Source organism: Pectinophora gossypiella, chromosome 16 (genome assembly GCF_024362695.1).
Source record: "Pectinophora gossypiella chromosome 16, ilPecGoss1.1, whole genome shotgun sequence".
Classification (NCBI taxonomy): domain Eukaryota; kingdom Metazoa; phylum Arthropoda; class Insecta; order Lepidoptera; family Gelechiidae; genus Pectinophora; species Pectinophora gossypiella.
The window spans coordinates 11,091,345-11,104,717 of record NC_065419.1 but is presented as its reverse complement, the minus strand read 5'-3'; the positions used below and the strand labels follow the sequence as shown (position 1 = coordinate 11,104,717).

The 13,373-nt window shown below is 36.4% G+C and overlaps 1 protein-coding gene across 3 annotated transcripts in view; it reads left to right on the top strand.

Moving 5' to 3' along the window:
- The first annotated feature begins 2,853 nt into the window (after window positions 1-2,853).
- LOC126373822 (neuropeptide CCHamide-2 receptor-like) overlaps window positions 2,854-13,373 on the top strand; it is a 131,484-nt gene continuing 120,964 nt past the window's right edge. For all 3 annotated transcript variants that reach the window (XM_050020149.1, XM_050020148.1, XM_050020147.1), the window contains exon 1: window positions 2,854-3,285. In XM_050020149.1, coding sequence (XP_049876106.1) covers window positions 3,274-3,285 — 12 coding nt within the window. In that variant the 5' untranslated portion in view covers window positions 2,854-3,273. The remainder of the gene's footprint in view (window positions 3,286-13,373) is intronic.

Below are 13,373 nucleotides of genomic sequence, written 5' to 3'. Positions count from 1 at the left end.
TTAGTGTTTAGTGTTTTTTAGTTTCTGTTTGTGAGTGCCTTTAGCGGCTCAATAGCAACCCTGACACCAGGGTTGACGGGGTTGGTAATCCACCTCACAACTCACATGAGAGAAGAAAAACGAAAATGTCCGTTGATGAGTGAAGATGTGACATAGGTGGAATGGCATTAACCTATAAATTTAAAGCTCTTGTGAAGCTTAATTTATGTAAAAAAGTTTATTATAAGATTAATGACTACCTAAATGATAAAAATGTCTGGTATTGAATGTGTTCCTGTAGTTATTAAATAACTTGCAATGTATATTGCTTTTCAAAAGGTGTGTTGCTGTTGCAGTTTCTTGTCATTTCTTCTCCTCAGCCATAACACCTTGCGAAATGACGTAAATTCGAAAATGTTATATTGACCTTCAACAAGTTTATCCATGATAATTAATACGTTTAATAAATGATTCTGATTTCTGATATGTATGTCTATATTGTTACCTGTTCATTCTAGCCTGGAAATAACGGACAATTATACCTACTTTCATATTAAGAATATTATTAATTGTTCATGTGTCTGCATGAATTTCTGCATATATAATCTGTGGTACGCTTTAGTACACGTCTGCGGTTTGTTTCACGAACGAAACGCAAATGTTGAACTTGTTTTATTTCAATTTGGAGTAATTACTTAAAAGGCCCAGAGTATTAACAGCTGGAATTTATCATTTACTTTATTAGACTAACACTTGCTTTAAATTCTGTATAACATAAAGAGTGGAATTGTATCTCTGTGGGATTGGGAGGAAAGAAAAATGAAAAAATAAAACAAAGGTAAAGAGGATGTATTAAGGTGGCTTTCGTCCTGATTCTGATAAATATGTGTGTATGTGGTTTTGGCACACTAAAGGCCGGTCTGGAGCAGCGCAAATTATCCCCGCTGGCGTGGTCGACGATTTCCCTCAATCAGCGCTTATCGCTATCGACCCACTAGGGTCAATTAATTCTTTCAATTATTTTCCCTGAGCCGAGTTTCGCGCCCAACTGGGCACCCTCAGGCCTGTTCTCTTAAACGTTGTACCGGGTGAGAGCCTTCAGCGCTCCCCATTTGTCCGGCCAAGTAGTTAATGCCATGTGCGGCAAATTTACAATAAATCACGTCATAAAAAAGGAGCAGCGCAATTTGAGTATAACTACGCGCACATTTTGCACTACAAGGAACTTTCCGAACACACAAATACACGTTGTAGTTTGAGCGCGGACCGGCGTTAAAAAATCATTGGACGCACTTCATATTCCTAGTTTCTTGTTTTAAAACAAGCGCCGACCCGCACTCAACGCGCTGCTTTTAAATTAAGCTTTCAGTGTACTGAAACCTTTACCATAAGTAGTATGGACTTGTAACCTGTATGTACCTTATACGGTTTATTATAAAGTGCATTTTAGGATTTAATTACTAAATATGGCAAGTTGTAATTTTTGGTGATCTGCCTGTTTTAACAGAGGTAAGGTCACGTACCTATGAATTGTGTTGTGTTGTGTGTTGTCTGTATCTTATGGGATAAAGGTGTGATGGTATGTTAGGCTATATGTTAAGTTATACCTATATCGTAAGAAGTATGGATATTATAAGATTAGTGATTATTTAGAAGATATGAATGCGTGGGATTAGCTGTCTGGGAACTGATATTAGGTAGCCAAATTACTTAATTGAAAGAACGTATATTATGTTCCTGTGCCGTGGTTTTTCTTGCAGCTTCTTTTCCCCGGCTATTCAGGTTGTGAGAAGCTGCAGTAGTTTTAGGCGGATGAGACGTTCGTTATTTAAAAAATGACGATTCAAAGTGTAACTATGTTACCTACTGAATAAAGATATTTTTGAATTTGAATATGTCAGGATCACAGCAAATAGAATACCATAAGTATCTGCTTACCGGTAGCAAATAGGCGTGAATTTATGTATGTATGTATTTATATAGAATTGTTTCTACCTTCTGTCCTGATTGTGATAAATGGTGAAAAAAATAGTCACCACTTTACCACTTGTTGTAAAATATCATAGGTAGGTACAGTTCAAGAAAATAATGGCCAACTACATAAAAAGTCACTATAATAACTTGCTTTTAACTTTTAATAGCGTGACACCTATTTACGCTATCATTATAATCTGTAGCTAAAACTTACAGTTTATACCCAACTTCCTTGCCCGCTAAGTTTTATTGTGTCAACGAAACCCAAAACTGGATTCATTTGCACGCAAACAATGAAAGATGGCGTGTAAAAGGCATGAATCCAGAGTAATAAAAGTAACTGTGTACCAGGTTGTTATGGATGATGGAAGCAAATCACGACCTAATCGAGGACAGAGTGTATGTTGCACGAGATTAGGAGGAGCGACGATATGATGACAAAATTGTCGTTACCGCAACGCGAGATTTGATTTAGCCGTGTGACGTCTCGTGGAGATTAAACGTAATTTGTAAGCACGCTCAATTCGCATATCATTTCCACATAAGTAATTTAAACATGCAATGTAATAAATATCAAAACATTTCTTGATGACTTATCTATGTAATAAAAATTCTTGATGACTTGTGAAAGTCAAACTGATATAGAAAAGTTTTGTTTCCTGCAAAAATAGAGTGGGGAAGGTTCGTTCCATTTATAAGTCGTATCCTCGCGCAGGCACGGGATGGCACGTTAATCAGCAAGCCCTCACATTTCTCGCGTTCACACACAAAAGATGCATTCACACTGAAAGGCTTTCAGCGTTCTTTCTCCGTATTATCTTTGTACCATGCGCAGTCTACTCCCGCTTTGCCCATAGGATCTGTTCCAATTGCGATCCAGTCTATTCTCTGAGACTCGGCGGTGCGGCCGCCTCTGGCCGAATGACGCTCACAACTTTCAGCGGGACACCGAACGATATTTGAATTTAGAAAACGTTCCAATATTATTTTAAAATTAAAAATAAATTCCATGCAACATATCAATTAGTTTGCAAGCGATGAATGTAAACTTTTTTGTAGTTTTATAAAGTTTTAATAGTTAGTGATGTGCGTAAAGTGTTTTTCTTCGCGTTAAAGTAAATAAGTAATATTAAATAATCGTTTTATAATAAAAATTGATCTCTAACATTTATTCCAAGTAGTCGAAAGTAGTTTTAGGTTAATATTATATTGATATTGAGAGGAAGTGTGCAATCTGGGCAAAGTTTGTGAACTTTTGATTTATGATGTGGACATAAGCGTGTGGAGAATTTCCATGATCATAATATTTTTCGTCCGTTGATGCTGAAAGAGGTAAGAGATGATTAACTTTCTTTTTAATTTTAGTGACTCGTCTATTATTTACGAATATTTTTATTCGAGTGTTACTTATAATTGGCTAAAAGTTGAAAAAACTCTTGTAGCTTTCAAATTAAAAAGATAAAAGCAAAACTTATGTTTGAATTTTATTTTTCAAATAGGTAAAGTCACTTAGTACACTGTTTAAAAATGTGCTGATCGATCGTTGTCGTTTTAAGTAGGTATAAGAATTCGTTCTAAATACCAAGCAGTCATTTTCTTTTAAATGTAAAGGTACTTATTATACTTTATTTGAAAAGAGAACAAACTTTTTCTTCATATTTATTGAATTCTGGTAGACAAGTTAACAAATAATAATTAGGTAGTTTAAAAGTATCAGCCAAGGGTTGAAAAGGCTAAGGTTTTAAGGTCTAGCTGTCATTTTCATACCGGTATAAAATTACCAATGTTACGGTCTTTCATACCAGTATGGTAATGGTATAACCTAAACCGCTTGTGGGAATACATTAAGGTTATATTAGAAAGAAAAAACCGTTTATTCAACATTCTAACATTTACGCCCACGGTCGGGTCGGGTCGGGTGCGCACATCGGGTGGGCGGTACCACGATGCCATACATTTTTATACCTACTGCACTCAATGCATCGGGCCTGATCGATCGGGCCTTTAAATCGGGCATTGAAAATTTTCATGCCCCGTTCGCAGCAACCTATCTACCTACTTGCAGTTAGGGAAGAAGACGCAAAATATGATAATTAATATAAGAAAGTTAAATAAAATTGGTTTAAGAATTATTATTTTTCACACCATTAGGATTTTACGAGTATGTACGTATTAATAATAAATAATTAAAATGATTTTTGTTTTTACATGATTTTGAGAAAATAATGTATGTTTGCCACATAAGTACAAAATAATTCTAAATTTTTGCTATAATTGTTTATATATTATTCAGTACTTACTTATCATTTCCTTACTTTCGAGTCGAATGAGGAATGATATATATATCATATGCATATAGCCAGATGAAAAAAATTAAGAAATATATTTTCATATATTGCTTTTTTCGCTACTAGTAAAAACAAATCTACATGTTTCGAACTAACTTAAGTATATAACATTATTCCCAGAAAAATATGTACTTAGTTTTAAAAAAATCGGGACTGACAACCATTGATCCTTCTTCCTTCAATTGAAAACCACTCATTCTACGTACTAAGCTGCAACCGCAATCTTTCGCCATACGAACTTAAAATACCAAGTCTAGGTTTGATATATTAGCTCGGAGAACCTCATCTCCCCACTGGAATTTATCTAAATTAGAAAACTATATTCATTGCAACCAAACCACTTGAACAAGACCCACCACTATTCAACAGAAACTACCTATTGAACAAGCTTTCCTATTCGATTCAATGGGGAATACTAACGATAAAAATGTCAGAGTTCTACTTTATTTTGTTAAATGAAGAATAATATTTTCCGCAGTATTTTCAAGTTTGGAAGATTTTTGAGCGGATTAATATGACTTACGAGAATGAGGTAACTACTAGTAGGTACCAATAACATAGTACTTAAATACTTATTTCATTACTACGAACAAAAAGTACTTTAACTAACTACCTCAAATTAGTAAGAAGATTGTATGTCAAATAACCGCCGAATTACACCACTAAAGCCACATAAGACAGCATTTTAATATAATATGTAAGTTATTTTACCCGACTTCGGCGAATCAAACGGAGGGTTATGTGTTTTCTATTCGGAAAAAATTCAAAGAAATATACCTTGTTTCTTGTTTCATATTTTTTAGAACGTGACTTTTCCTTAGTCGGGTTTTAGTTATTATTTATATTTACATTATAATTAAAATCATTTATTTGCCACTGAGAAGGGTACATTACATTAATGGTCGCCATTAAAATTAGTTCCACCTAGTCAGCTATTGACAATAGCATGAAAATATTTACGATGTACAGTCATGAGCAATATAATGTACCCACTTTAGTGAGACTTACAGTTCAATTTGTCAAAAAAGCTAAATTGTGACATGGTACCAAAGTGTATACATATTAATGCTCGTGACCGTACACCATATTAATAATTTAAATTACCTATGTATGGTTTATATTATGCAGGTTTCGGTATTTATTCTGATTGAAAGGAGGCCTGGGTGCAGTAGTGGACCATGTGTAGGCTGTTAATATATATTGCAGTATTTATGCCATGGGTCTTTTTAGCCTGAACTACAGTTACTTACTATTATATTTATTTTTAAATAAATACCTAAGTTATGTGACGTAATCTTTGAAGCACTCTTTCTGTCAGGCTAGGCTTTTAAAAATTTACAAGACAGCGGAGTAAAATTAAACGGACCGCATTTTAATATTAAAGTAGAAACTAGTCTGCAACTTCGTGTGTGGTCTGCTCTACCCCCATGAGGATAGTCGTGATGGTATGTATTAAATGAGATGTGAGCTGTTATTATAGTATGAGGGTCGAAGAATGCGTGGGTTTGTTGTGATGACAGCTGTCTTTCTGCATAATTATAAATCACACCAAAACGGCTTAGGTGACGAGTCGTCCACTTAATAACTGGCCTGCGGGTGAATTTACTCTTTTCAGGTTTTCGTACCCAAAGGGTAAAAACGGGAACCTATTACTAATACTTCGCTGTCTTTCTGTCCGTCTATCTGTCACCAGGCTGTAACCAAAACCGCGGTAACCAGACAGTCGAAAATTTCACAAATTATTTATTTCTATTGATGATATAACAACAAATACTTTAAGTGGGCTCCCATACAACAACCTTTTGTTTTTTTCCCTTTTTTGCTCGATATCATTAGCTGCTGTTTATCTAGTCAATGGTACGAATCCTTCGTGGGAGAGTCCGCCTCGCACTTGACGGTTTTTTATCGGACAAGCCCCATATTTCACCTAATATGTAGAGTTTTTAAACTTAGGGTTTGTATAGTTAGCCCGTGTAGAGTTAGAAGCTTGGCTCTACATGAGATCTGATAACTTTTTGACATTGATATGATCTCGTCTTGGCAACATTTTACAATATGAAAATGTTTTTTTTGTTTAATGTTTATTTTATATTCCATTTCCTCCATCGAGGAGCTCGGTGGCGCAGCGGTTAATGCGCTCGGTCTGCGATTGTTGAACTTAAGCAACTTTCGCAAAGGCCGGTCATAGGATGGTGACCACAAAAAAAAGTTTCATCTCGAGCTCCTCCGTGCTTCGCAAGGCACGTTAAGCCGTTGGTCCCGGCTGCATTAGCGGTCGTTAATAACCATCAATCCGCACTGGGCCCGCGTGATGGTTTAAGGCCCGATCTCCCTATCCATCCATAGGGAAGGCCCGTGCCCTAGCAGTTGGGACGTTAAAGGGCTGATGATGATGATGATATTCCATTTCCAAAAATATAACTAATATAATCTGTAATCTTGTAATACAATATTGTGTATTATCTTAATTGTTTTAAACCAGAACACAGCATTGGTATCATATGCGCAATAAAAAATCTATCTGTAATTAATATTCAAATTAGATAGATTGTATAATACACAAGATTTTTGTGCAATATTCATACCTTACTTACATAACGTAATAAAAGAAAACATAAAATAAGCTACTTTGTCATTGACATAAAAATAAATTGTTAAAACATGGTCAAATTCAAATTCAATTCACGTTTGGTGTCATAGTAAAAAATGTTCAGAGGAATCAACTCGATAGCTTCGACGTTTTTTTTTTCTTCGGCCGGCAATTTTACGAGCGAAGTATGGAAAGCCGATGATCTCGAAATATACGGGGTCAGTTTTGTAGGTAAGTATGTACATGTCCATTTTATAAATTTTATCTAGTTAGGTAGGTACTGTACAAAAAATTGTCTTTACTCGTACAGTCATGAGCAATATCATCACTTTAGAACACTGTCGCACTAACATATTTGACATGTAATGAGACTTACGGTTTAATTTGTCAAAAAAGTTAATGTGACATGGTTTCAAAGTGTATATTATACATGTCACATTATATATTAGTACTCGTGACCCGTACATGCTAAATTATGTTAGACATCGTGGGATTTTATAATAATAAGATTTTATCCAGATTACATCCTTTTGGCTTAGACAAAAGGGTAAAGGAAAAAAGAACTGGTAATATAACCGGTACCGGTACTGGTACTGGTAATTCTGGGGGAGAATGTAATCTCGCCACTCTTATGAATTTTTAATGGAAGAATGTATAAAGGTTAAGCTGTACTTATATGTAAGTAGGTATATGGACGTGTGGTTTCGGCTATGTCGTGATTGTTATCCGTGGCAAGTTTCTTTTTAATCGACTGCCGTGGTTAGCCTATACTTAGGACATACAAGATGTTAGTGAAATTATACCTGAATAAATACTGAAGGGGATGATTCAGACCATGACTCTAAGTTAATATCAACTGGAATTATCCGTCGCAAAATTCATGATTTCTTTTGTTATTTTTTTTATTATTTTCAATTTTATACTTTTGCGATGCAACACTCGACTTGATATTAACTCAGAATAATGAGCTGAATCATTCCCCTGAGTATTCGTTACGATCTCTTACATCCCGTACAAGTATGCACAGGTAGCCAAGTATGGGTGTTAGTGACACCGTAACGATGACTCAGACCATGATTCTGAGTTGCTAACAAGTGGACCTAACTGTTTTTTTTTTCATTTACTGCATTGACATGTATATCATTTGAGAGATCTTTAAAAACAATTGAGATCTCTAACATCGTTTTTCCACAAATTTATTACGAACGCCGAAAATCGATAAACTTACTTTTCAGTGAAAACTTTTTACGTTGTCGGGTTTTAGTTTTTGGAACCGGTTTGCTTGAAAATGGTAAAGCTAGTTAGGTACCATATTTATCTAATATTAGGTACTGAACACTCTCTCTCTTTATGTAAGAGCTGCGCTCTTATCGGTGGGGTAATCGCCATTACTCCACATATAGGGCGTGTAGAACGCTGTTTGCCCCAATCGCCTTCCGTTCCGCAGTACACCGACCAATTTCTCAATCGGTGATGTTTTAGCTAGAGCCCTACCAAAATCCATTTCCTCGGCCTCCAACCAGTACTGATACCGCTGCTGCCCTGCATCAGGGGTGCGCTTTTGAAGTAGTGGCGCCTACTCGCTATTAATCCTGTCGCTGAATACTAGGTACCGAATATTTCTTGAACCTCACGTCACACCCTGGACACTTCATCCAAAAATCTCATTCATATCGTGTGCTGCCTAACACGTAAGCGCGAGAGAGACAAATTCCGCGCGCTCTCATTTTACTCCTTAACGGCTAACGGACTAAAGTATGACCCAGAGGGGGTGAGGCAGGCGCCCGTTACGACTTGGCGCGGGATGGATAGTTCCCGCTCTATACGCTCTGTTACTCAATGCACATGTGCGGTACCGCTGCCGCACCGTAAACTCGTAAAGTAACACAGTTATAAATAACTTTGATTTATCATTCTACTAACAGTTTGAAGATGAAACGCCATGGAGGATGTTTTCATTAAACGTTGATTACTACCGCCGTTTTTTATTTTATAACACGTTGTGTAAATTTGCTCGGATGTGTAGTGACGGGTTGTGATTTAATGGGTTGGAAGATTTTTTCACGAGATATGAATTGATTTCATTCATAGTAGCTGGGAGTAGGCTAAGGCATTATTTGTTTTTTGTATCAGAAAGCTCGGTGAGACGAGGCTACTTAGTTCACCTTGTGATAGATGTACCTGTGAGTACCCCAAACTAACTAACTGTGAACTTAAGTTATGCTGTGTGTACTTGGCCGGACAAATGAGGAGTGTGGGCTCTCATCCAGTACAGAGTTTGAAACTACAGGCCTGAGGTTGGATTATATTTGATAGCATTAACCGACTCTACTGGGCCGATAGCGATAACTGCTGAATGAGGGAAATCTTTGACAATGCCAGCGAGGTTGGTACACATTCAATGTATTTAGGCATCTGTCTCTTAATGCGGGATATTAGACGCGGGAGAGGTTTGTTTCCTTGAGTCTGAGAAGCCTACAAGCTTTAGGTCTTTCAAGCTTCATGTCTCCGCCACACTCGCTGCTGAGCTTCTTCGTGCGGACTTCTGGCTAGAGGGAGTGGTCTTCCGACGTTTCAGGAGAGCGAAGACGATAAATAATTTCTCTTAGTAAATAGTTTATTCTAATTATAATTATTTTTGGACAATCAGGTGATCAGCCAGTAATATCCCGTTTATAATATTACGTAGTATAGTATGTATGCTCCATACCCCCTCGGGTTAATTGAGGGGACGCCTGTGCCCAGCAGTGGGACGTATATAGGCTGTTTATAATATGTTATGAGTGAATGTATTATGTTCATGCAATAAATGAATTTCCTAGAACCATAAAACTGTTGAAGTTTAACTCATGGAGTTTCGCAAGTATATTTGTTTAATATTTAATGTGGCATTGATATATTTGCGTTCTAAATAAACGATACGAAGCCATTGCAGAGCGATTACAAAATCAACACAGGCAAACCATCGCTATTAAAAAGTTGTTTAGAGTTCCTTTAAATACTTGAAAGTACTTACTAATACCAAATGAGGAGACCGGTGGCGATGTATATGTTCATTTAAATTATGATTTTTGGTGAAATCTAATAGTTACTACTTGAAGCTTTATTTAAAAGATCTTCTTGATCTGCTTTCGGGTCTTATTTCACTAACGTTGCGTTAATAGTATTTGTAATAAATAATGAGTGTCAATAAGTGTTATCAAAAATATTATTATTTATTCAAACAATTAAAAACAAAACAAACACACCTTATAAATAAAACACCTCCTCTAATGCGTCATATCGAGGCAAGGTGCCCAACAGGCTGGCAGCATTACCCCTCTGAATCGCCAGGCTAATTCTCTGACAGAAATAACTACCAGCCCTAGCGTCCCCCGAAGCCCCGATAAGACGCATTGAGAGATCCTTAACAATATTTTTGCTTCTGGACGCCAAGGACCCATCGTTTCAACTGCAAATGGGACAAAAAGGAAAGATCCCGCCAGACCCGAGTACTTCCTCCTCTTCAAGGACTCAGCCGCAATAGCCGCTGCCGCGGGGCGAGACGAAGTACCGTCCAGATGCGACGACGCCAGGGTATCCACACAAATGGCATCCCATACCAAAGATCTGCCAAACTTCCAAGGGATCAACGTCATTCCATCTGGACGCTTACCATCCGAACGGAATATGCCATTCGGCTCCCGCACCGCCGGAAAAATTGATTTTAATTTTAAAACAAAAAATATAAGTAGTGTTCAATATTTGTTGAAGGTATGGAGGTCGTTTTTTTAATTTATTTTTTGTTTCTGAAGCCATTATAATTTAAAGGCGTCTAATTCTATTATCAAAAATTGTTCAAAGACCCTAATTTAGTTCAATTGAAAAATAATTAAGATTTAAAGCATAATTAGGAACGTTTGATCGCTGCGTCAACTTTAGTAGTCACTTAAATTAATTCAGAGAAGAAGATTGACAACAGATTAAAATGAGTGTTAATATTTTTTGTTAAAATGTTATGGGTAAGTACGTATATTATAATATGCCAGTATTATATTATAATATAATGTAAGTGTATAAATTATTTTTTTGTTTATTTTGTCATATTCGTGCTGATTCCAGTACACACCAGATAATTTTATTTTAAGTTATACTTGTCTTATCCACTGGAAAGGAAAGAGCTATATGATTGAAGGCAAATAATTTTAAAATAAATGAGCGAATGAATGAATAGTCCGGGCGAATCAAAGACGTATCTCGCTGTTATCCAGCCCGTTTGACGTGTCCTGTCAACTTAATTTTGCCGGGTTATTGGCCGATGTAAATATTGAGAGAATTGTTTTTGATTTCTGCTTAAAAGTGACGTGTGTTCCATATATACTATACCTGTCGATTACCCGTCCCTTTCTTTTTCAGCCTATATGAAAATGACAGGTATAAGTTAAAATAAAAATAGATGGTATGCACTTGCACTTATTTTTGCATTAAAATAAATGGCATAAGTGTAATATAAATAAATGAAATGTGAATAAATAAGTACCTTTAAGGATTAAAAAAAATATATAAAAATATTTTATAAATTGCGTGTATGGAATAATGTTTTTCAAAAATCACAGAGAGAGCTTAAGCCGCATAAAGGCGTAAGTTAAAATAAAACAGAGAGAAAACATCTGCTTAATAATTCTTTGGCTCTTATATCTCTTTATACTGCATCATTATCATAATGTTTTTTACATAATGTTCGCTTAAGTCACTGTGGTCCTGTGGTACACTAAACTGCTTCTCAAGCGGAAAGCGCCAGTTCGAACACCGGTACCGGACTTGCATCAATTAATCAATTCATCTTTTTTTCATTTATCTTAAGTGCAGTTTTCACTAGCACAGTGGCTCGGCCATTATAAACGGCGATACGGTCCACCACCACGTTGGTCTAACAGAAACATCGATCTTCTTCTTCTTATCGTGTGGGTTGTGTGGTAGAATATCAACCTCATCAACCTGGTGTCACGGTTATTACTGAGCCGCCAAAGACCCCTGACATGGCTCATGTAACGACTACATACTTACATCAGTAAGAAGTAACCGGGACAAATGGCTTAACGTAATCATCTTACTTTCGGACCATCAGGTGATTAGCCTGTAATGTCCTAACCAAACTAGGGATCACAAAGTGATTTTTGTGATATGTCCCCACCGGGATTCGAACCCGTGGCCTCCGGATCGTGACTCCAATGTTCAACCACTGGTCCACGGGGTCGGAGAAAGCTCCTGAGGTACCTCTGACTACCCCAATGGGATATAGAGCTTATGTTTGCTTAAAGAGGCTGTTGATCCTATTCCTTTAACTTTTTAGGACCACTGAATGCTCCTTTGTGAGTTTCAATCCATGCTTTGATCATAGATATTTGATATCACGTGCTTTCCAGGATTTGTGCCCGGCTAACGGCAATAGGCTCGCCCCTATTACAAGGGACTTAAACACAGCTGTTTACTTCTCGTAGCGAGGAATGGGTTCATTCTACTATACACCTCTGCCTACCCTTTCAGGGATACAGGAGTGATGCTATCTTACGTTATATCTTTTCTAGAATTAGAGTATTGAAAAAATATGAAATATCAGCCTGCGATGCCAGCCTACTATCCAAGGTAGGGATCACAAAGTGATTTTTGTGATATGTCAAAGGATCGAAACCGAGACCTCCAGATTGAGAGATTAACGCTTTTACCACTAAACTACGCAGTCCGGTGTTATTTAGACCTTTAATATATTTATTATGACTTAACAGAGTTTCTCAACAACATAAAATTAGGATGACAATATAGCGATGTAATTTATGTATTATGATTTTATAATGTGAGGTAATATTGAAATATTGTAACGCAATTTATAGAATGTGTACCTACTCATGGAAATATTTGTTAACGTGTAATATTTATACTATTAATAAATTATATTAAAAAATAAATAAATTTATTTGTATGTGTAATATTTGTACTATGAATAAAGAAATGAATTGAATTGAATACTTTGCAATTGAAAGTTTTTAACACGTGGAATGAAGTATTTTAAGAGGATAAGAAATTTTAAAGATTGTTCAGACGTTTTAAGCGTGCCTAATATCACCCACGTACGAAACTTGAACACGCTTCGAATTGTTTGAAATTCTTATTAAACACATCCGAATTCCGAAATTTATTTCGGGTACGTCATTATAACTTAATAATTCATACTCATAAAACTGCTTGAAACTGGTTCAGACGTTCCTTCGCTTATTGTCTATAAGAGTACTTTACAACAACGCAAAAGCACAGTATAATTACATAATACCTAAGCATAGAATAAGGAATAATACTACGTATAGAACGGCAACTCTCCGCTCCCCACCAGCGTCTGAGCTAGTTTTACCTCACCCTCCCTCGAACATAGTTTAGATTTGAATCGTATAGCGTCAGACGTCAACACATGCGCGTCTACGGTGACGTCAATGTGTAGTGTCTGTTTA